This window comes from Heloderma suspectum, chromosome 3 (genome assembly GCF_057233095.1).
Source record: "Heloderma suspectum isolate Gila_16-S chromosome 3, 16-S_ref, whole genome shotgun sequence".
NCBI lineage: Eukaryota > Metazoa > Chordata > Lepidosauria > Squamata > Helodermatidae > Heloderma > Heloderma suspectum.
This window is the reverse complement of record NC_139460.1, coordinates 212,506,527-212,528,895: the sequence shown is the minus strand read 5'-3', so window position 1 is coordinate 212,528,895 and position 22,369 is coordinate 212,506,527. Positions and strand designations below refer to the sequence as shown.

General features: G+C 45.0%; 1 protein-coding gene across 1 annotated transcript in view; it reads right to left on the bottom strand.

Annotated features, from left to right (window-relative positions):
- Nucleotides 1-658: 658 nt before the first annotated feature.
- Nucleotides 659-22,369, bottom strand: part of HK1 (hexokinase 1) — a 71,032-nt gene continuing 49,321 nt past the window's right edge. Inside the window, exons 10-18 of the mRNA XM_084845452.1 lie at nt 19,147-19,451; nt 16,990-17,138; nt 16,719-16,838; nt 14,686-14,781; nt 11,980-12,079; nt 9,974-10,157; nt 8,356-8,511; nt 6,669-6,902; nt 659-4,981 (exon numbers count right to left, since the gene is read on the bottom strand). Coding sequence (XP_084701578.1) covers nt 4,837-4,981; nt 6,669-6,902; nt 8,356-8,511; nt 9,974-10,157; nt 11,980-12,079; nt 14,686-14,781; nt 16,719-16,838; nt 16,990-17,138; nt 19,147-19,451 — 1,489 coding nt within the window. The 3' untranslated portion in view covers nt 659-4,836. The remainder of the gene's footprint in view (nt 4,982-6,668; nt 6,903-8,355; nt 8,512-9,973; nt 10,158-11,979; nt 12,080-14,685; nt 14,782-16,718; nt 16,839-16,989; nt 17,139-19,146; nt 19,452-22,369) is intronic.

Here is a 22,369-nt window from a genome sequence, read left to right as displayed (position 1 = left end):
CTTTGATCTCTTGGGGTTCCAGCTGATGAGCTACAGATGACCCCCTGCATGGACTTCCTGTTTCCCTTTGCCACTTGCTTCTTTCACCTGTTTAATAATTCCAGTGTCGCTGCTATTCATCTTTCATAGTCCACCTGCTACCTCATAGCTAGCTGCCATACTTTGGGAGCAGTGGGAGAGAGGTTGAGCCAAGCAAGTGCCAGTGTTGAACCACAGAATGCATTTAGAATTTGGAATGTATTTGTGAAAATCAGAATGGCATGATTTATGCTTGGGCTGGGGTGCTGAACCTTTTTCAACCTGAGGGCCAAATTTACTTTCAAGTTCTTGGGGGCTGCATTCCAGTGGTGGGCTGGGCCAAAGCCAAAAAGGGGCAGGGCCAAAACACAGAAAACACCAGCATATTGTAGCTGAAAGCTCTTATGCCAATAGATAAGCCTTAGGAGAGGCATGCCAGTGTTCTAGAACGGTTCACATTATTACTGATCTCTCTAGCACAGCCCCAGCTATTAGATCCAGTGAGGAACTGCCCTCTCCACCCCACCCCAACCTGGAGCTGTTCGAAATAAAACTGCTTTAAAAAATGGAATGCTAAACTCACGCAATAAACCGTTATTATACCTCAGTCGGCACAGCAATAAGACAGTGTACTGAAATGCAGGTTTTAAGTATTTATTAGCAAGAATAATTCACTTAATAAAGAAAAATGCTTGACTTTATATAAACTTATTAATTTCTTATAAATAACCAGTTATTAGTATCACTGGTAATGAAAATCAATATGCTTTAAAATAGAAATACAAAAGGAGTATCTTCATCTTCTTCTGGAAATAACTTTCACATAAACTCATTCTTCCAGCAAAATACAGGAAGGGCACAAAATAGTTCCAAGAATTAGGAAATGTCTTATTTTTTCCCTCCTTTTGCTAACTCAAAAAAAAAACATCTTTGTTTTAACTTATTAAAACATTGTAACAACCTGCTAAAAGAAATGTTCAGGATATCCTGATCAGGAGCAGCAGAAGCAGGTGACAGCATAAAGTGTATATATAAATGATACCTTTCCCTAAAAACTATACACTTTAACCGATTGTTTTTACATACACTAAAAAAAGGACCTTTACCATATTGAATAAATTTGAGCTAACACTCTTCCAAACCTGTCATATATGTCTAAGAAAACATGGAAGCTAAGACATTTGAGAAATACAGTCATGTCTTGAAAGTTTGATCTTTCCTGATAAGGGAGAGCGACTAGCAAACTGTGACCTGGGATAGCTTAGTGCACCTATCAATGACTATGCCCACAATTTACAAGTGCAAACTCCCCTCCATGTATTGCGCTTTGTCAGGAAGATGTTCAACCACAAATCAAAAGATTTACGTTTAGGCATGAGTTTCACAGCCCATTGTACCTACACCTCTTGCAAGGGAGTGGAACTTCAAACCCGATCTTCATCTCTAGCATTAAGGGCACAAGCCTATGCATGTTTAGACAGAAAACATCCTACAACTCCCAGCATCCCCCAGCCAGTCATGGTGGCTTGGGAATGCTGGAAGCTGTAGGACTTTTTTCTGGCTAAGCATGTGCATGATTGCACTCTAATTGGCTTCAAACTCAAATAACAAAAGATGGAATTTATACTTTGAAAACAATTAGCAGTTAGTTGGCCACCAAGTACCTCTTGGATTACCCTTTGGTACAGAGGAAGCCAATTCATACCAAGTATGGCCATTGGTCCATCTGGCTCAGTATTGTCTACACTGACTGGCAGCACCTCTCCAGGGTTTCAGACAGGAGTCTTACGAGCCTTGGGCCTTCGGCATGCAAAGCATGTGCCCTATCACTTTGCTACAACCCTTTTCCTCTTTCATTATTGAAGGCACAAGCTACATAAACATTAGCAGGTTAATAGCTGGGAAGAGATCATAAATTATGCTACAGCTGGTGAACCAGCCCCCCTCCCCGCCAAAGCCCATGTTCATATGTAAAGCCTGATTTGTACGTAAAGCCACAGGAAGATTTGAAACTAAGGATACAAGTGCATGTAAGAAATGACTGAAATCTGGCAAGACATCCTAACGTGGTTTTGCAAAACCTAAATCTTGCTAGTTCCATACACTCCGCAGGAAGTAATCTGGAATAGTGTTGATGAATTTTAATATATATATATTCCTAGTTTGTTTCTGTTGCTTTTATAACATATAGGCACCTTTTTCCCCCTTCAAAGAACCAATTGTCCCTTTGCCAGAAAGAATCACCAGACACCGATAAACACACATCAAAAAAAAAGTTTAATGTTGTCACAAATATCCACTTTGCAATAGTATCATTGCTACTAGTGGGCAATGTAAAGACTTTCTAGCATTGCAAAACCAGATAACCATGCAGATCTCTAGGAAGACACACACACACACGCACACTTAAAGCTGAGATTACTGCTTGTGACTCATAGGTTACCACAGTATATTCGATCACAGTGCACCAAAATGCAGATTGAAAACGATTACTAGAAGCCAGGGCAATCCAAATCTTGCGGAATAGATGAGAAAAATAAGTCTGCAAATCCCCCTCCTGCTTCTTTGGCCAATAATGGGATGGATCTTATGAACATCACCAAATCATAGTTTGGAGAACAGAAGAAACCATAATTGCAGTAGGTTATGTTGCTACTATCTTAAGTGTAGGCTGCTGGCCAAACTTAAGGCCAGCTCACTCGCTTCATATTTATGCAGTTCCAAACAGGAAGTGAACAGTATTAGCCATATGTCTATGTTTACCAGCTAGCTGGCTCGCTTTCCAGTTCTAGCTAAATCTGGCCATACAGCTGAGATGTCCTTGGTTTATGCCAGCCTTCTGCATCCTGAGGCCTACCAGATGTGTTGGGACAGCAACTCCCATAATTCCCAGCTGGCACGACAAATGGCCATGCTGGTTAGGAATGGGAGCTGCTGTCCAACATCTCTGGAGGGCGCCAGGTTGAGGAAAATTGGTTTATGTACTGATTTGTTTGGTGCTACCTTCTCACAGTACTTTTCCATGCACCTTGTTATCCCCCATCCCACCCCAATCTGGGCTGAAGCAAGGACTGTCCCTTGAAGCTAGGTGTTCATGTAATTGTTGAACGGTGTATCTGTATATTTAAAAGCCTGGTTCTGAAGTTAACACCCCTTTTGAAACCACATGGAAATGTGCATTTCCAAAACAGCATGGGTGCAATCCAGCTTCACTGCAACCAGTGTGATTTTAGCTCAGCTGGGTCCGCTGATGTTAATGGAAGGGAAAGTGCATTACATCACCGTCCCAACCGCCACCCAGCCAATACTATTTAGCTGTGGGCTCAGAAAGTTTTAAGGATTTTTTTAAACAATCGTGTGAGTACCACCACATGGAAACATTCAGTGAGGATTAGCAATCAATGCGGGTTAGAGCCCCCACCACCATCAAAGTGCCCTAGGGTGGGCCCCCACCCATGCCAGTGAGCACCAGCCACTTAATCCCATAGCTATGGATATACTGTGTAGCTGTGTCTGTGAAGTCACCCACCATTTTAATTCTCCCACAATGCCCATTATGTTAGGTGCTCCGGGGCCATTGTAGGAAAACCAAAATAGCCGACAGCTTCCCAGCCATTGTTGTTATAAGCCCACAGTCAACGGACTGGGCAAGCTGGAAGGCCACATTGTAGCACAGCTGCTCAAGGATGTTGAGTGCTGCCACTGGCCCTGCATCAATGCGGTTTTTCAAGAAGTGCATCCATGAAATGGACCCAAGAGAAATTTAGGGCTGCTTTCGGACACCTGAAAATTGCACCCATTGCACCCCATATTTCCACATGCAAGCACATACGCGATTGTATCACAAACTTTACCCGTGAGCTCTGAATGTTACACCAGAAGTGGCTCTCAGCTGGGTCCAAAGCAACAAGGGATATCAGAAATACCCTACATTAAAAAAAGTCCTCAGCCGTATGAAATTATAGCAAAACCAAGATAAGGGCCTATAAAGCCGTACCTTTCTCATGGCTAGATTTGGATTGCACCCGGTCAATCATTTGCTTGATTTTACTAGTAAAGACTCGCCTTTTGAAACAGGTACGTATTTTACTTGGAAATATGGTATCAGCCACCAAAGCAATGGGAAATGCCAGTGACTTTAGGCAAGTGGGAAGGGTCATTTGTTTATTTATTTACCCCATAATTTGGGGAACATGAAAGGACTATTCGAACAGGACTATTCAGGTTGTTAAGGGACAAGCTGGTTACAGAAAGTTACACTGAGCACACAGCGCTGCCTCACAGCTGTGAAAACTCCAGGGTTGTTTGTGAGGAGGGAGGGAGAAAAAGTGAAATAATGTTCGGCCAAAAATTCAGAAGGGAACTGTTAAGTTCCCTTTGCATAAGCATTGGCCTCATATGCAGCGTTGTTGGTGGCATATTTATTTAACATGGGTCTAGTAGCAGCTGGAAAGAATACACTTGACACAGACTACCACCTGCTCTTGTTCATGTATATCGTTTGGCTGTAATTGTAGACCTCAAACAATAAACTCATTTTTGACATCTGTTTAAATTATAGATCTGTGGTTTTTCTTGAATGACCTACACAAAGGGAATGTACCAAATAGGGCAGAAAAAGACACATGCAGACAACGGTTCAGAGGTGAGAGATATTATCAGCAACAGCACACTCTATTCAGTATCCTATTTTTTATTTTCAAACTCCAACTCTTCCGTAAAGCAGTGAATTCTGGGCTTCCCCCGCCAGTTCAGACTGCAGAACCGCTGCTTTACAAGAAAGTGCTTGGAAGGCAGAATAAGCCAGAGCTGCAGAGTTCAGTGGTGCTCAGCATCGCGGAGTCTGCACCCCACGGCAGTGATGAGGGCAGCGCCTTTGCCACTGCCATCTTCGGAAAGAAGGAATGTCACGTCGCACTTGGGGGCCAGATCCTTGACGGTTTGGTGCATGATCTTCGAAAAGCTACAAAAAACAAAGCAGGGAGTTTAGGGTCATCCCTCTACCAATCCGGAGAGCGCATCACTGCTACAACATTACTAAAGAGGGCTCATTTTGTTCTGCTTTGCATCAGGCCAGTGATGTGGTGGTGGAGGAGAGCTTACTTGCAGCCCATGTCAATGAATGAAACCAGATATTCAGCATGCATCCTGTACACCACGGGTGGGGAACATATAGCTCTCCAGCTGTTGTTGGACTATGGCTCCCACCATCCCTCACCACTGACTATGCTGGTGAGGGCTGATTGGAGGGCCACACGTTCCCCACCATGCACAAAATGATCGGCAAGGATTGACAGCTAAATGATTGACAGCGGAAAGCCAGAAGCAGCTGTGGCAAGAAGTAGACTATTCCTCCTTACTTACGCTCATACACACACAGTCATGTCTATAAAGCGTGTGGATAAAATATGCAGACAGTTCCATTCATTCATATTGAAAGGAGAACTAATAACTCCTCAGGTTTCATCTATCCCCTATCCTGAACTCACGTCTGCTCAGACATAAAGTACAAGAGGGACAGAGGAGCACATGGCGAGCGCACATTAACATGTTCTTGTGCCTGGAAGTAAGTGACCACATGGGATTTGGGGGGCAGAAAATATGGCATGTTTGAAATGCCTCCTGGAAACGCACTTGTTCCTGCAGCCATTCCCTGACTTGTAAGTAATTGCAATTAATCATATGCAGCTCCGTCATACTGTTCTTTGTACTGCTTTTATCGTTATTGTAGGCAAAATTGTTCTAATAGTGTATTTTAAATAGTGATTTTTTTAACATTTATATTATAACCACTTAGAAATTTTATATTAAGCAGTGTGATGCTGCTGCTGCTGCTGCTGCTGATGTGCATAATATACATACACAATGCAATGTGGGAAGACCAACCTGTGATGGCTTGAACCCAACAAGGCAACCCCATGTATAGAAGCAGGGATTCTGTACTGCCAGCTATGAAAGCTACTTGTGTTCTGTCTGCTGTAACTAGCAAGGATAGCTCCAAGTAGACACTGGAAACCTATGGGAAGATGCTAAGCCCTGTGAGTCCTGTTGCCACTCAGTGTATCATATTCCTTTGTATTCACATACCTCTCCAACACAGGCAGCTGCCAAGTCAGACCCTTGGTCCATCAAGCCCAGTATTGTCGATAATGACTGGAAGTGGCTCTCCAGGGTTTCAGGCAGGAGTTTTTCCAGCCCTACCTGGAGATGCTTCACTGTTGTCAGTTTCTTTCTGTCTATCCATACAAAGCACGTCTTCAACCATTACACGGGGGAGTAACAGCTGCAAACACCTGTCTGCCCATCTAACCACAATATCTCATTGACTAGGAACCCAGCACTACTGCTGGGCTGAGACCAGATGCCACACAGCAAAGGAGGAGGAGGAGATGCCCTGTTCACTTGCACCACACTGCCTTTGCTTCCTCTCCCCACCTCTCTCCAACACAGTTCCTGGCACCCACAGGGAGGGCAGGGGGCCATGCCGGACCCCTAAGGCTATTCGATCACACACCATTCCCAACTCCCACAAGCCATGGATGATGGCAAGGTGGGGCGGAACCCTATTACTTTTTAGAAAGCTTTAAGCCACTTGAAATCCAGTGCTTCACAGAATACGAACAGGACACCACAAAATATTCAATACTTACTGTGGATGAAGCTTGTACAGGGTACCATCCACACCCACAGTGACATCGAGATGATCCAGTCCTCGGTTCTCCCTTATTTTATCTACAACAGCAGCCATTCCGGCTCCACACACCTGAGCCGCCCTTCTCGACACGGCTCCGCACACCGTCTTGACAATGATACTGTCGTCGCAGGTGCTGTTCAGACCAAGCTGCTGGAGGATCGTACGGACCTGAAGCAGTGCTAACCTATCACTGCGGAGAGAGAAGGAAAGGGGGGGGGGGTGAACCACATGTTTGAACTAGTTTCCAAAAGAAGCCACGGGGCCAAACTTCACACGATGCAAGAGATTCTTGGTCAGGTTCCCAATGTTTTAAATTTGTTATTTAAAAGCAGCTCGGGGGAAGACTTCACATTTCATTTTGAGCGCCTGGCTAAGTGTTTTCTCATGAAGCAGATTAAAATATCATCAACGATCAGAAATACATGTGGGACCTCCAACAAAATGCTGTAGTGTGGAGTGTTCCTGTTCAGGGTTCCAGCCAGCCATACCCGCTTCCAAGATACTCTATTCCATTCCCCTCCCTGTAATTCTGTGCCCACTGAGCCTATTCAGTTCTCAACTGGCCGGGGGGGGGGGGGGGGGGGCTCCTCAAGATGTTTTGTGCTCCTGCACTGGGGATGGTGTGTGGATGGTGCCGACTTGGCTACATAAGGATCCACACTCGGATAATTAATCTGCTATTAGTATATAGCAGGGCTGTCGAACCACAGGCCCATGGGCCAAATGCAGGCAATTTGGGGTCACAATCTGGCCCTCCAAGGTTTCCCAGATGGCCACACCCCTTCCCCTGGCCCCACCCCCTTTCTCCCAACCACTAATCGTTTGGTAGCTGTCCAGCTTCTGCTCAGAGTTTTTTTCCCCATTCTAAAATGTTGAAATGCCTCTCCTAAGGAGTAGTTAATGGCAGTAAGAATCATCTGCTCCAGAAGCCATTCTTTTCTCAATCTATATCTCTTTGCAGTGGTTTACTACACAGAGTTGTGTAAATGCTACTACAGTGCTGTAGCAGCACCTAGTGACAGAGCACAGTAATACAGCACTATTGGAGACGCACTATATATTGACCTGGTTTGCATGATCACTGCAGCCCACTGTGGCTTACTTAAGCCATGGTGAATTGCAGCATCCATGGGCACCAGGTTGGCATCCATGGGCATCATGGCAATTCACACACACACACACATACACACACACACACTCAGTGGCTTCTTATGTCGTCTGAACCCAGCGAGGGTGGCTCGTTGGCATGGTTAACAAACCACGCACAACTCTACAACAGGCCATGGGTTCTGTTTGTTAACCACCCCAACGAGCCATCCTCACCTGGTTCAGACAATACAAGAAGCTGTGACTAGTGAGGTTAATTATATAAATCAGGCCAGCACACGACTGGCATGCATAGGGTGATTAACAAGCCACCGGGGCTCATTAACCACCCTTGTGCCATGTGAACCGGGCCACTGACACTCCAGAAACTCAGGACAGAAACCACAAAAGATAACCACAAACAGTAGTTGTGTGAATTCACAGTAGCTTACAGAGCATTTTTGGAATGGAAATATTGTTGAGTAAGATTGCTGAAAAAATTGTTAACACAGCTTCATAATGAAAAGTCTCATTCTAAGTACATCTAGTTTACTTACCTCTCAATCTGTGAAAGGAATTTTGTTTCAAAAATACCCCTAGTTTTCAGTGTCTCTGAAATTTGACCTCTGAAGAGGAATCCTCTTTTTGTGAAGTCAATCAAAATGTTGCGGACGATTTCCCCCAAGTACATTCCGCTGATCATCTTCTCGTACCTACAGTCACAGACAGAAGCAGTGGTTACGAAAGAAAGGATGTTCACAAGAACAACCAGAAGAGGTGGGTTAGTGTGTGATCCTTAATCAGGGGAAGGCTTTGTAGATGTCAAGGAAGTTTTTCCTTGGGAAAAAATTAAGAACGAATTTCAGTGAAACTAAAATGATCCTTTAGGTCGGCACTTATTTGCAATGGAATTCCCCTAGGGAGGCCCGGGAGACTGCTCAAGACGGGGACATTCAAATTTCTCCCTCCTTCCCTGCATAATAAATGGGTTAAAAAGCAGATGACTGATGTGTTTGCTACCTCCCGGTAGGTGTAACACAAACATCTCTGTGGAGTTCCTCGTGCCACTTGCTATATGGCCTGGTGCTGAGGGATGAAGAAGGATTCTGGAAATGGGGAAGTTTGATCCTTCCCAGTTCTGAAATCCCCTTGAGCCATCTCCCAGCATCAACACCAATTTCACCTCAGCTCATAATGCTCAACAGCAGCCTTTTCATTCCCAATTTCCCTCCTCCTCTCCCTTGCTCGCCCTTTTTCAAATTTGCCAAGTTGCAAGGGGTAGGAGGGAGGCTAAAGCTCAACTTTACGAAATTCCTGGAGATGTGAACTCTGGGGAATGTAGCTTTAAAAAAAAATCCTCTTTATTCATTGGCCAGGAGGAAGAAAAAAAACCGCCACAGTTCTCAGAGTTAAGCCAAGGGCTACTTCTTCTAAGCAGCTCCTCACTGCACCAAAGATTTCCGAGCATGCTCACAGACTGCATTGCTGACTTAGGGAAATTGAGTTTTTTATTCCTCCAGGAAGGGAGAAAACCATTACAATTCCTAGGGGTACTGTGGGCAATGCAAATAGCTGAAAACCTAGAGAGAGTCCTTGGTTTTTGTAAGCCCTCTCTGCTGCTGTTCCCCACCCCGAACTGAAAGTGTGGGAAGGGAAGGAGAGGAGGGAAATGACAGACATGAGGGCTGGTGATGGCATAGAACAGTGCAGGCAACTTCAGGCAGTCTGGGGGCCAATTTCCAGCCCCCAGGGGCTGCACTCCTTCCAGTGGCATGGCAACTTCAGCTATTGGCAGTACAGAAATGAAATGAAATAAAATTAAAAAAATAAACACGGGCCGTGTGTTGTTTGCTAAGAATTCTCTAAAACAGTTTGGAAAACCCTCACCCATTTCAAGTCACAATGGGCAGGTTTTGCATCTGGTGCATAGAAGTCCTGATTTCTTGTGGGATTTTTGCTTCCCTGGGTTCCTTTCTGAGGGCCTCATGAAATATGCCATAACTCCACTCGCCTCTGTGCACCCGGGTTCTGGGAGCGAGACTTGCCAAAGGTTGTGTCTTTGGGCCGACTCTTATGAACCTCTGTTGTGGCACAGTGGTGCCCATGGGTGATGGACAGGCACCTCTGCCACAAGCTTTCACTTGACATCTCTCACCACACTTCAGAAGGAAATACCTTTGCTTGCCACAGTTTAATGAGTATTCATCGACAGTTTTGTCATAGATCGTCCTGAAGTCATCTAGGCATCCATTGTCCCCGAAAGCACCCCACTCCATGTTCACACACATTCTTCCTTGCTCTCCTTCTACCGTCTCAATGTTTTTCATTTCCTCCATGTAACACGCGTTGCTGCCAGTTCCTAGAACAAAGGAAATAATCAGATTCAATACCCGAAGAGCAGATTTTGTTGTTACCCTCCAAGAACCCCTAGGACAGAGCAGGACACAAATTCAAATATAGTGTTATTACATCCATGAAGCTCACTAAGTGATCTGGAGCTAGTTATGGTCTCTCAGCCTACCCTACTTCACAGGGTTGTTGTGAGATTAAGCTGGGGTGGGCATGTATACTGCCTTGAGCTCTTTAGATGAAGAGAAGAATAAAAATGTAATAGCAAAATAATAAAATACCTAAATCACATTTAATTATATTATTTCGGCTTGTAATGATCATACTATTTTAGTATTGGGCAAATGGTTTGAAAACCTCCGATAGTTGATCTGTGCAGTTCTAGAGTACTCCCCATAATCTTCCCGCCCCTCAGGTTTTCCTTACTACACAGAAGCTGGATTTGAGTTTAAATCCCATTTACGTATTTCTTCATCACAAATGCAACCTTTCTGCATGCAGTTAAGGGTTACGTATATGGAGTTTTATCTAGGGCTCTGCTGAATATTCTTGCATGTCAAATTTTAGGCTGAAAGTGATTTTAAGGGCATCAACGTCTTTTCCCCTCCCCCAAACCTAAATTATGAAAAAGTACACACACACCCTTTTGTTTCCCCCTACCCACCACTTTGGTGCCTTTTTCTTCTTCTCATTACTGCACCTAGTGCTGTCATAATGCTACATGGTCAATCAGATTTGTCTATCTTATGATGTCACTCTTGGTAAATTAAGCCAAGAGAGTAAGGATGGTACATCCTTCAGCCACAGGGGCAATTTGGAATCACACAGTGGACAGGCTGACATTACATTGCCATGCAGCCAGTCAGGTTGGGCTATGTGTTGATGTCGCTTAGAGCCAGTGAAGCCAACTCAGAGGGAGGGCAATGCTGCCTGAGTAGGCAAAGACTTTTGCCCTCTTTCAAAACAATCAGCAAAATTTGCCAAAGTAGGGGCTTCCAGTAGTGTTGAAAGTATACTCTTTTTTGTGATGTGAGGAGGGGTTTGCAAAAAAATACCCCCCTCAGCTCAAACCTTGTTTTTTTTCTCCTCAGAATAACCTTGTTAGATAGGTTAGGCTGAACAATTATTCTCACCAGAATGCTAATGGTTTTCAGTTAGACTTGCCTCAGATCACTCTCTTGCATTAATAAGAGTTAAAATTAGAATTCTTCAGATGTCACAGCCCCCTGCCCAATATACCTAACTACTCAGCCAGGAGACTGCAACCACCTTGTAACTGCTTCTGGAAAGACTTTGGCTCATGCCGTGGAATTTGAGAATTGAAAAAGTTAGATTGGCTTTCTGATACTCTTCGACATGATCTTGAAATGGTGTAATTTGTAAGAAAGACAACACTAAGTTTTGAATAGACTAATGTTGCAACAGAACAACAGGCAAATGCTGGAATTATTTATTATATCTGGAATACAAAGTAAAAAATACGTATTAAAAATAGGATCAGGTGAAATCACTCTGAAATAACGTGTTCGTTTGTTACCTTTATATCCTGCTTTTTCCTCTACAGAGCCCAAGATGGCATACTTGGTCCTCCTCCCCACATTTTATACTCACAGCGACCCTGTGAGGTCGGTTAGGCTGAGAGTCGGTGACTGGCTTAAAGTCACCCAGTGAGCTTCATGGCTGAGTGGGGACTGAACCTGGTTCTCCCCAGTCCCAGTCCAACACTCTAACTACTACATCACACTGGCTCTATCTAATGTAATCTTTTGTATGGGTGTTTAAAATAATCTTGCACCCTTCCCCAAACCAAATTATAGAAGCCTCACACATACCCACAATGAGTCCAATTTCACAATTTGGATCTTCATAGGCACAAGTCATCATAGTACCCACTGTATCATTCACCACTGCCACAACATCCAGGTCAAATTCCTTCAAAGAAATAACAGAACCACACTTGCTTTTACTGAAACATGCCAAAGCAGTGTTCATTATCACTTACAGTTCAGGGAAAGAAGCCCACATTTGTCATTTACAAATATCCTAATAATTAAGCAAGGAAACACAGTTCTGTTGTGAATAGTGGCAATGTAACTTGTTTGCTCATGTTCTGATTTACTGTTAAGTTTAAGGAAATGTTAATTTCTTCATTGGCTATATCAATCAAGTGCATCATGTATCTCCGTTCTAATTATCATCTAATTACATCTTAATCTTTGCTCTATCCAGACTGCACTATCAGTGCAACATCTTTGTTGCTCATTTAATGGAACAGCAAAAACAAAAATAAAGATAGCCTTTGCTTCCTTTATTTTAAATTGCTCTTTAAAGACAATTATCTATGCTTAACTTGTTTAGCAGGAGTGGGAAGCCTCAGGCCCAGGGGCTAAATATGGCCCTTCTGGGGCCCAAATCCAGTGCTCCAGGGTTCCCCAGATGGCCATGCCCGCTTTCCCCGGCCCCCACGTCTCCACCCCCCAATCATTAGGTGGTTTCCCAGTTTTTGTGCAGTTTACACACACACACACACACACACACAACCCTCCAAAAGGTTGGAATGTTTCTCCTAAAGCTTAGTTTCTGGCAGTAAGAGTTTTCAGCTAAGATACGTTGGTATCTTTGGTCCTACCCCTTTTGCCGTGCCCACCACTGGACTGCAGCCCCCGAAAGCTTCTCTGACATTGAATTTGGCCCCTGGGCTGAAAAAAGTTCCCCACCCCTGTGCTATACTTAAGATATCACAACAGCTACATCAAATAATAATGAGAAGAGGAGGGCTACGCATATAATCATGCTGTAACTTCCAACTGGCTAATACTTACAAGGTGCAAATAAATTACAGAATAGTTCCTAAGAGCTCTTTTGTCTGTTCCAAAAATTCACAAGTAGGGACCAGACAAATTCAAACTTGTTACATGTCCACCTCCTGCATGTAACTCTAATCAGATTTGTCTGTTTCATCTGCTCTAACACACTCCATAGTTTCCACATAATATTTATTTTAGTTGGAACCTCTGGTACCTTTCATCTCACTGATGTTCCCATTTTTGCCAGTAACAGAAAGCTTAGCACTGGCTCCACATCTTCCTCATCTACTAAAACTTTCCAAGCAATTTAATAAAAGAGTATCAAATGTTCTATCATCAGGTTATATCCTGTAACCTCTTGTATCATTTTAATATGCTGACTCACACAGGTCTAATTTTACAAGAGCCTCCCACAGGGCAGAAGATCTGCAAACAATGACTTTGTCTAGGCAGCACCAAAGACTGACATTATAAATTGTGCTTAGTCATTCCAGGGTCATACATGACCTTCAGAAAACCTTTCTTCATGTCTGAAGTCACAAAACGAGATGACCTGGGCTGTGTACTATATTGTCAGTTACAGTTAATGAAGCCAATGTCTTGTTCCCATTTTAATTTAAGCTTGGCTAAAGATGAGTCTGCAACATGATTCGTGAATAATAGGTTGGATCCTAAAACCTGTGACTAAAAGTCCACTTGCAGAACATAGGGAACCTTGGAAATGGTGCGGGGATGCAGCAAAGAGAAATCTCTGAATCAGTAGAAATTGCTCCCTTGGCTTGCATGGACACAAGTGTCTTCCACTCACACTAGGGCAGCGGCAGCCAACCTGGTCACCTCCAGATCCCTGCCCATGCTGACATTTGATGCGCTGTTATTAAGTTGCTTGGAAGGTTTTAGTAGACGAGGCAGATGTGGGGCTAGCGCTAAGCTTTGTGTTACTGGAAAAATGGGAACATCAGTGAGATGAAGGGTACCACTGGCCATGCTGACTGGGGCTAATGGGAGTTGTAGTCTAAAAGAGAGGTGGGGAACTTACTTTGGGTGAAGAGCTGGATGACCCCACCCATCCAACCCTCCATGGGCCAAAGGATATCAGTGAGCGGGGCCACAGCCCCTGAAGCCAGACTTGGTCCCTGGCCAAAGGACCATCTGGAGCTCCTCCAGCAGGCACTTCAGCCGGGGACCTGGCTTCCTTGCATGTGGGCTTTCCCTGGCCGGGGGAGGCCCGTGAGGTAGACAACCCTGCCCTGGCCAGGGGGGCTGGATGGGGGGGCATTCCTGCACCTGGTGCCTTGCCTTCTCCTGCCTCATCCATTCCCCAGCTGGGGACTATGTGGGGAGGAGCAGAGCTGGCTCTGCCCCCTTTGCTCCTCTGCTTCCTTCCAACAGAAGCGTGAAGGGACTGAGCTAGTTTGGCTGTGTTCTGCCCAGGTTCTCCCTAGCTGGGGAAAACCCGGGCAGAACAAAGTAGCCTCCTTCACTCCTGGTTTTGGTATGCATGCGCTATCCCCAGCTGGGGAAAGCCCATGCGCACTGAAGCCTTGGCCAGGGAAGCTCTTGGTGCACCGCTCCCACTCCCAGTTGTGGGGAGTGCCTTCTTTTAAGCAATGCTTAAGAGGAGGTCAATGTGAAAATGTATCAGTCACTCACGACCAATATACAATAATTTTAAAATGATCAACAGCATCAGCTAATTTTACTCTACATATACACAAAAAAACAGCTCACCTCTCTTCTTTTAATTCCTTCCCGTAGCAAACTAACAACATCCTCTCCTTCGCAGTCACTGGCCTTAAAGCCCTTGGTCCAATTCACAAGAATGCCCTAAAAAGGAAAAAGAAACTCAGCTTCTGACTCTGTTCATTGTGATATTAAAACAAACCAGAAATAGTCACCACTGGAGCATCTACGAGCCATTAAACGTTTCTCCCAAGAAGGTTCTACATAGCTGCTGTGCCTGAGGCCTTACTAGAGGTTAGTGGAGATGGGAAGCTGCCACTGACCCGAACTTCCCTGGTAAAGTTGATTGACAGAAGGTGTGTCATCATTCTCAGGGTTTCTCGGCCACCACAAATGCGAGCTCACAAAGTGCAGCAGGGTGTAGGGATTGGAACCAGCATCTCTGCAGAAGCACCCAAGGGAGATGTGGGAACAGATTCGGAGTCCGACAGGGAGGAGGGGGAAGGGGGTCACAGCTGCCAAGGTCGCAGGAGAGCAGTGAGAATAACAGTAACAGAGAAGAGTGTGTCCAGATGCAGGTGAATCAGTTGGATGGCCCTCTCCACCCGTGGGAATGCAAGATCTTAACGAGGAGGAAGGGTTAGAAGTAAGGGATCCAAGAATTAGCTGTCGGAGCAGGAGAGAGGAGCAACTCGGGGTCATGAGGTGTTCTAAAAGGCTGGCAGCCTGGGAGAGGTCCCTCTAGGAAGATCCACCCTGAGGGTGGGGCTTAGAAAGCCACTCAGGTTGCAAAGAGGCAGCTGGTGGCAGTCTTGTTGCAACTTTCTACCATAGTGCATTAACCAAAGATAGCTGCCTGTAGTTGTGCAAAGTAGGCTGGAGAACTTAGCTTTGTGTTGCTGTTTGTGGATTCCAATTGTAACCTTGCAATACTGTTGATCTGGCTGTGGCCTGCATAATAAAAACTACTGACCATAAAATCGTCTTCAATGTGTGACTACAAAAGAGACCAAAATCTTGGCACTTGACACAAGGATAGGTCAGCTCTTGAGTGCAATGACATGGGTACATGTTTGCTACCAGGGAAATGTGTGTCAGCAACACAAGTTGGTGGCAGCCAGCCGTTCCCCCCATACTATCTAGTTCAGGCCTCAATTTCAGCATCGCTTTTGAGGTACGCTCTACGTCTGCTCTAGGATCTGCCAGGGAGTGGGTGTGCGCTGTATTGCTGGCCATTATGGCTGCATATCCAACACAAGAGTGGGAGAGTGGAGCACCTGCTTTGCATGCAGAAGGTCCCAGGTTCCATCCCCAGCATCTCCAGGTAGGTCTGGGGAAGACTCCTGTCTGAAATCCCGCAGAGGTGCTGCCAGTCAGTGTTGACCAGGGGTGCACAATACTGTCCCCCTGCCAGATGCCCTGACACTGCCCCCCCACTGCTGTATTCCCCAGCCCACTTCACCCCACCACAGACTGTACAATTTCTTCCAGTGAATCCAGAAAGGAAAAGAGCATTCTGCATCAGGATCTCTGGGGGATGGAGAGCTTTCATTGATCCCACCCTTTCCTCCTGGCAGCAAAGAGACAGCAATCTTTAACAAGATCGCTAGTGTGTGTGGATGTACATATGTGCACACACGGGCACAAGTGTGCAGCCTCTGACACCTGAACCATCATCACATGCAGCCCTCAGGGCCAAAAAGACTGCGCACCCTTGATGTATATGCAGACATGGTGAGCTGGATAGACCAATGGCCTGACAGTATACATGCCCACGATGACCAAGTCAACAAAAGGTGCATGGGCAAAGGCACAAAGCTTTTCTACCCAGCAAGAGATTGAATCTGAAAACAGAGCTCCCCCTGGTGCTAAACAAACATCATGATGGGGCAAGCAAAAATCTTTCAGTCCCTGAGTGATTAGGCTTCTTTCTTTGTTTGCATACCGCTTCTCAGTTCATAAAGTGCAGCTGAAACGCCACCCTCAAAACAGAAGAGTTACACTGAATCATAGAATAGTAGGGTTGGAAGGGGCCTACAAGACCATGGAGTCCAACCCCCATTGTAGAAACAACAACTTACAGCATCTAAGCTTGTCTGTTTACACGGGAAAGAAAACGTGAAGCCCAGAGGAAGTCGTGCACCTTTTATTCCCATGTAATCCAAGAAGTCCGAAATGCAGGAAACAATGTGATCAAACAGCTTTAAAAAAGGAAGAGAGACAAGTATACCTCATTATTTTAAAGATACATAGAGCTTCGGCTATTGGGCAGTATAGGAATAAAATTAAATAAATAAATAAATAAATAAATAAATAAATAAATAAATAAATAGCAAAAGCCACAATGCTCACTTCTTCTCCAGTACCCTGCATGACTTCTGGCGGAATTGCATATATTTTATTGTGCATTTCCACCATTCTCCTTTTACCGCTTCGGATCTTCACAAGCAAAACTCGGAAATTTGTTCCTCCAAGGTCCAAAGCCAGGAAGTCTCCGTTCTCTGTAAACAAAGCATTTTTGAAGATGTAAGATATTAGGAACAAAGCATCTAAATGTTAGTGTTTTCAGTCTCTTCACCATTTTTTTTTTTTTACATGACCACAAGAGGAGGATTGGATCTCTTTGCAGAGGCTCTGTGCTCAATCCGAAGGCCAAACTGCACGAATGTTAGCAACCTATTTAAAAAAGCATGCTTATCCTGACTGCTGTATTTTGTAGAAAAAGTGGCTGTAGGGCTCCAATCCAGATTGAGGCCTGCTCTGGCTTTCTACTGAAAACTGCTTCCTCTTCCATGTTATTTGTCCTCGAAGGTTTCCCACACATCACAAATGGTAGTTAATGAAGTGGAGCTGGGAGACAGGTATACTCGGAGTGTGATGACATCATGCATCTCCTTTCACTAGAGTTTTCAGGGGCCAAAAGCAGCCAGGAGAATTAAGAGAATTGACTGGCTTTAAATGGAGCCAGTCAAATTCATGGAAGAATCTCCATCAATAGGCCAGTTCGCATGACATGACAGCCCACCTTGGGTTAATTAACCCTCAAGGAGCCACAGCATGTGCCAGCCACCATTTTGAATATGCAACTCCCTATCGGGGAGCTGTGTCTTCCAAACCCAGCCATCAGGGGTTATGCGAGGGTTAACCGTCACATAACTCCTGATGGCCAGGTTCGGACAACAGGAGAATCCCTGATCAGGAGTTGCATGTGCAAAATGGCACCTACAGGCACCACCATTCATTGTGAGTTAAATAACCCATGGTGATCCACAGCATGTCAGGTAACCCAGGTCAACAGCTACTTAGTTATGCGTGTTATATATTACCTCCACTATCGGAGGCAGTATTCCATCCGATAGGGAGGATGCTCTTGCCCTCATGTCCTGCTTGTGGGCTTCCCAGAGGCCTCTGGTTGGCCACTGTGGGAACAGAATGCTGGGCTAGATAGGCCTTTGGTCTGATCCAGTAGGGCTCTCCTTATGTTCTTTTTCTCCAAAATAAAAGCAGTTAAACGCTTTTGTTTAAACATGTGACTAACATTGTGTGTAGTTTGGCCCCAAAAGATGTACTGAAAAAAGCACACATAAAAGCGTGCAGGCGGGGGGTGGACACAACAACAACACACAGATACCATCTAATGCCAATATTCTCTTGGAAGACAACCGAAGTTGGATTGCCTAGAAATGCTGAATGTAGTCATCTGGGCACAAGAGATGTGGAACATCAGCCAGCAGATGGCGCTGCTGTTCCACGTCTGCTTAAAGGGCCTGCTCTTCTTTGGAAGCAATGGCGATCCAGGTTTTTGCTGTGCGTCTATGTGCCTGTTTAAATAGCACTGAACTATCAGGAGGGAAAGGCCATAAAAAGAGAAACAGACAGACAAGAGGATGAATAAAGTCATTTCATTTTGGGAGAATGGGAACAAACCAAGTGCCCTATCAAAAATCCACTGGAAGTAACAGGACCACTCAATTAACGGTAAGCGACTTTCCTGCCATTGTCCCTATGGAAAATGCTTGTAATCTGAAACTGTTCTTTGAACTCCGCAGTGTTTCAACAGCAATGGGGGCAGGGCTGGGGGGGGGTGTCCTAAAAAGTTAGCTTGCATTCTGGAAGGGATGTAAGACCTTCATTTTTCATTTGGGATTTTTCTGTAGAGCAACTTTTCTCACCGGCTGATGCATTTTCTAGTTACATTACTAAAAAAAACATTTTTTTAAAAAAATCAGTTTTCTGGACTTCACAGGATTGTGGTTTCATTTTTAATTGTTTTCTCTGTGCTACAAGTCACTTGCAACACATGCCGGAAAAGCAGCACATAATTTTTTTAAATAAACTTAGTATTGCTAACTGTCATTAACATGTTCATAAAAAAATTAATAAGGTCGGGTTCAGAAAGCATGTGCCTTCTATCTGTGTATCCCAGCTTTAGATTTTTAGTTTCTTCACTTTGCAATAAGGAAACTGGGGTGGCTCTTCAAAATGTCAGTTCGGGGACTAGAGAACTACCTGTCCCATCAGGCGTGCTGCGGACGAAGGTAGGTAGCATTTTGACTTTCGCGTGGTCGTGAGATTTCTTCCTGAGGCCGGCCTCAATTTCGTTGCGCAGCCTCTTCTTCACCTGAAACAGCTGCTCGTTGGTGAGCTTGAATTCGGCCAGGGTCTCACTGATCAGCCGGTGCTGCTCAGACAGCCTGTATGCGACTGCCGTCACCATTGCAGCGCCCTTTCCGCTGCCGCTCTCGGACAGCAAAAACCGCACATCTGAGTCGGGCACTAAGCGGCGCACCATTTTATGCAGGCGCCTGGAGTATCTGCAGAAAGAAAGAAAAATATCAATAGTGAATGCCCTTGAACAACAACAACAATAGCAAGACTCATTTAAAACATTTCTTTACCACCTTTCTGGAAAAACCAATCCAGGCAGTTTACAACAAAACAAAGACACAGTAAAATCTTTAAAACAACTTTAAAAACCATAACAATGATTTTAGTAGATGTGTCTTGACCCTTTTCTTGAACGCAGAACAAATGGGGACCAGTCGCAGCTCCACAGGGAGTGTGTTCCAGAGTTTGGGAGCAATGCAGGACAAAGCCCTTTCTCACGTGCCCAACACGCGGGCCTCTTTAAGTAAGGGTGGATTTGAAAGAGGCTCTCTTTAATAACCAAGCTGGTTCAGATAGGCGGTTCCTCTAACAGCCAGGCCTTAAGCCATTTGGCGCTTAAAAGTTAACATCAACACCCTGAATTGAGCCCAGAAAACAAGTGGTAACAATTGCAGATCTTTCAGCATTGAGGTGACATGATCCTGACAGCATGCACTGGTCAGCAGCGAAGCCACTGCATCTTGCACCAGTTGAAGCTTCAAGATGCTCTTCTAGGGTAGCCCCACAGAGAGAGCGCGTTGCAATAGTCTAACCATGATATAACTAAGGCACGGATAACTGTTGCCAGGTCGCTAATAAATCACTAGGTCAGGCCAAGGGTCCATCTACTGCAGCAAACCTGGTGCCATCCAGATGTGTTGTAGTAAAACTCCCATAATTCCCAGCCACATGGCTGGGGATTATGGGAGCTGTACCCCCATGCATCTGGAGGACAGCAGATTGGGGAAGGCTGCACTCGTGTAACAGTATCGTGCCTGATAACAGTCAGCAGCACCCCTTGACACAAAGGCAGCAGACAAAAGCATGGGACAATATTGCCCAATTCAGAGCAGAATTGTCAACTGAGGAACGCAGGAAACATACCATACCAATGACACCTATACAGAGGAATCCTGGGGTGGACTGAAGGGCATGGTTCCTTCCAAAGCCAGCTTTGTCATCATCAGGGACAAGGCCAGTGCGGGCAGGGACCACATCATTCAGCTGATCTATGTGGTTCCTGTCCACAGACATCATAGGAGCAGAGTGGGAACCAGCCACAGAGAGGTATCTCCGACACTGCTCCAGCAATGTATGGAAGTGGCACTGGGAACAGTGCAAGTGCCCAGCCAACCGTCTGTACACACAAATCCCATTCATTTGCACACATACGTAACCTACACACATCTGTCTCTCCATCCACCCACCCATTGCTCCATAGACTGACACTCTGTGGAAGCATTCAAATTCAAAAAAGTTAACAGCAGTTGCCACTAATATGCATTCAAAGTAAAATAGAGATGTCCAAAAGATTGAAACTGATGCAACTTATTAACCCAATCTTAAACAGACTGACTTAGAAGCAAGTACGGGTCCCAAAGATGAAATCAGCATCCGACCAGGAAGGGGTAGGGGCATGTGAAATCCATGGGACAAGTGCAATCTGCCCACACACAGAGAGAGCTGGGACATTTAAAGATGGCCCTGCCACATGGAAGCCACTCGTGGAAACTGAGGACCCACGCAGCTAGGGTAACGTGCAAAGAGCCACTGTTTCTACAGGAGGTCACAACATTAGCCGCTATCTGAGGGAAAGAAGGAACTGCTATTCTGCTCTGAGGTCCAATCAAACTACAAAAAAAGTTGAAATGGGTGGGTGCAAGCACAACCTCCTACACCTCCTCAAAAGGAAGTCCATCTCATACACTGTGAGCAATAGCAGTAAATTCATTTTAGTAGGACAGGAAAGAAAGATTAACACAGCTCTCCGCAACTTGGTGCCCTCCAGCTGTTTTGGAATTCCTGACCATTAGACATGCTGGCTGGGGCTGGTGGGAGTTGAAGCCCAAAACATCTGGAGAGCACCAAGTTGGGGTGTGGCTGCACTAACATTTCCATGGCGGCAAAAGATGTCAAAAGGAGAATGAGGTTTAGCAACCCTTTCAGAAAAACTCAGTTTAAGCTGGTAAAAGGACTGAGGATTATTATTTATTTGTTACATGATGTTATCCCATCTTTTCCTCCTAGAGCCCAAGGCGGCTTACATGATCCTCCCCCTCTCCATTTTATCCTCACAGCAACCCTGTGAGGTAGGTTAGGTTGAGAGTCACTGACTGGCCCAAAGTCACTCAATGAGCTTCATGGCTGAGTGGAGACTTGAACCTGTCTCAGTCCAACACTCTAACCACTACCCCACCGTGGCTCTCAGGTGCTGAAAACTGACACAGTTTCTTCGAAGTAAGTTTTTCTAGGTGTGCCCCAATGAGAAGAAGCTTCAAAGATTATTACTGGAAAGAAAGATACTCCTTACAGCTAGAGCGTTAGGCTAGGCAGCTGTTCGCCGCTTACAAAGACATACAGTACAGAGAAAGTAGGTCTGGATCCACCAAAAGTGACTGTTTCTCTCTGTCTGAGATCCTGGTTCACATGGAAATCCCATGATTTGTTCAGCACAAGCGGGAGTGAGTGACTAAGTGCGCTGCCTCCGGTGCATTCCTCACTTCTACTTTCAATTAACTTTCTACTTTCAATTTCATCCTCAATTGTAGGATGCAACTGTGATGTCCAAACCCAGCTACTCTGGGTTGTTTAGTGGTTAAACAACCCGGAGTTAATCCAATAACATATCGTAAGTTAACTCTAGGTTGTTTAACTTCAAACAACCCAGAGTGGGCGGGTTTGTTGTCACAATAACAATCTATGAATGGGGAAATCATGGGTTGTTAATTGAAAGCCGAAGTAAGGAGCTCTTTCACCCTTGCGAACCAGGTCAATATGTAACTGCTAATATGGTCAAAGGCTGCGACCTTCAGTGAAAGCACTCAGCAAATAAGTTCTAATCAAAGCAATTACTTCCAAAGAACAG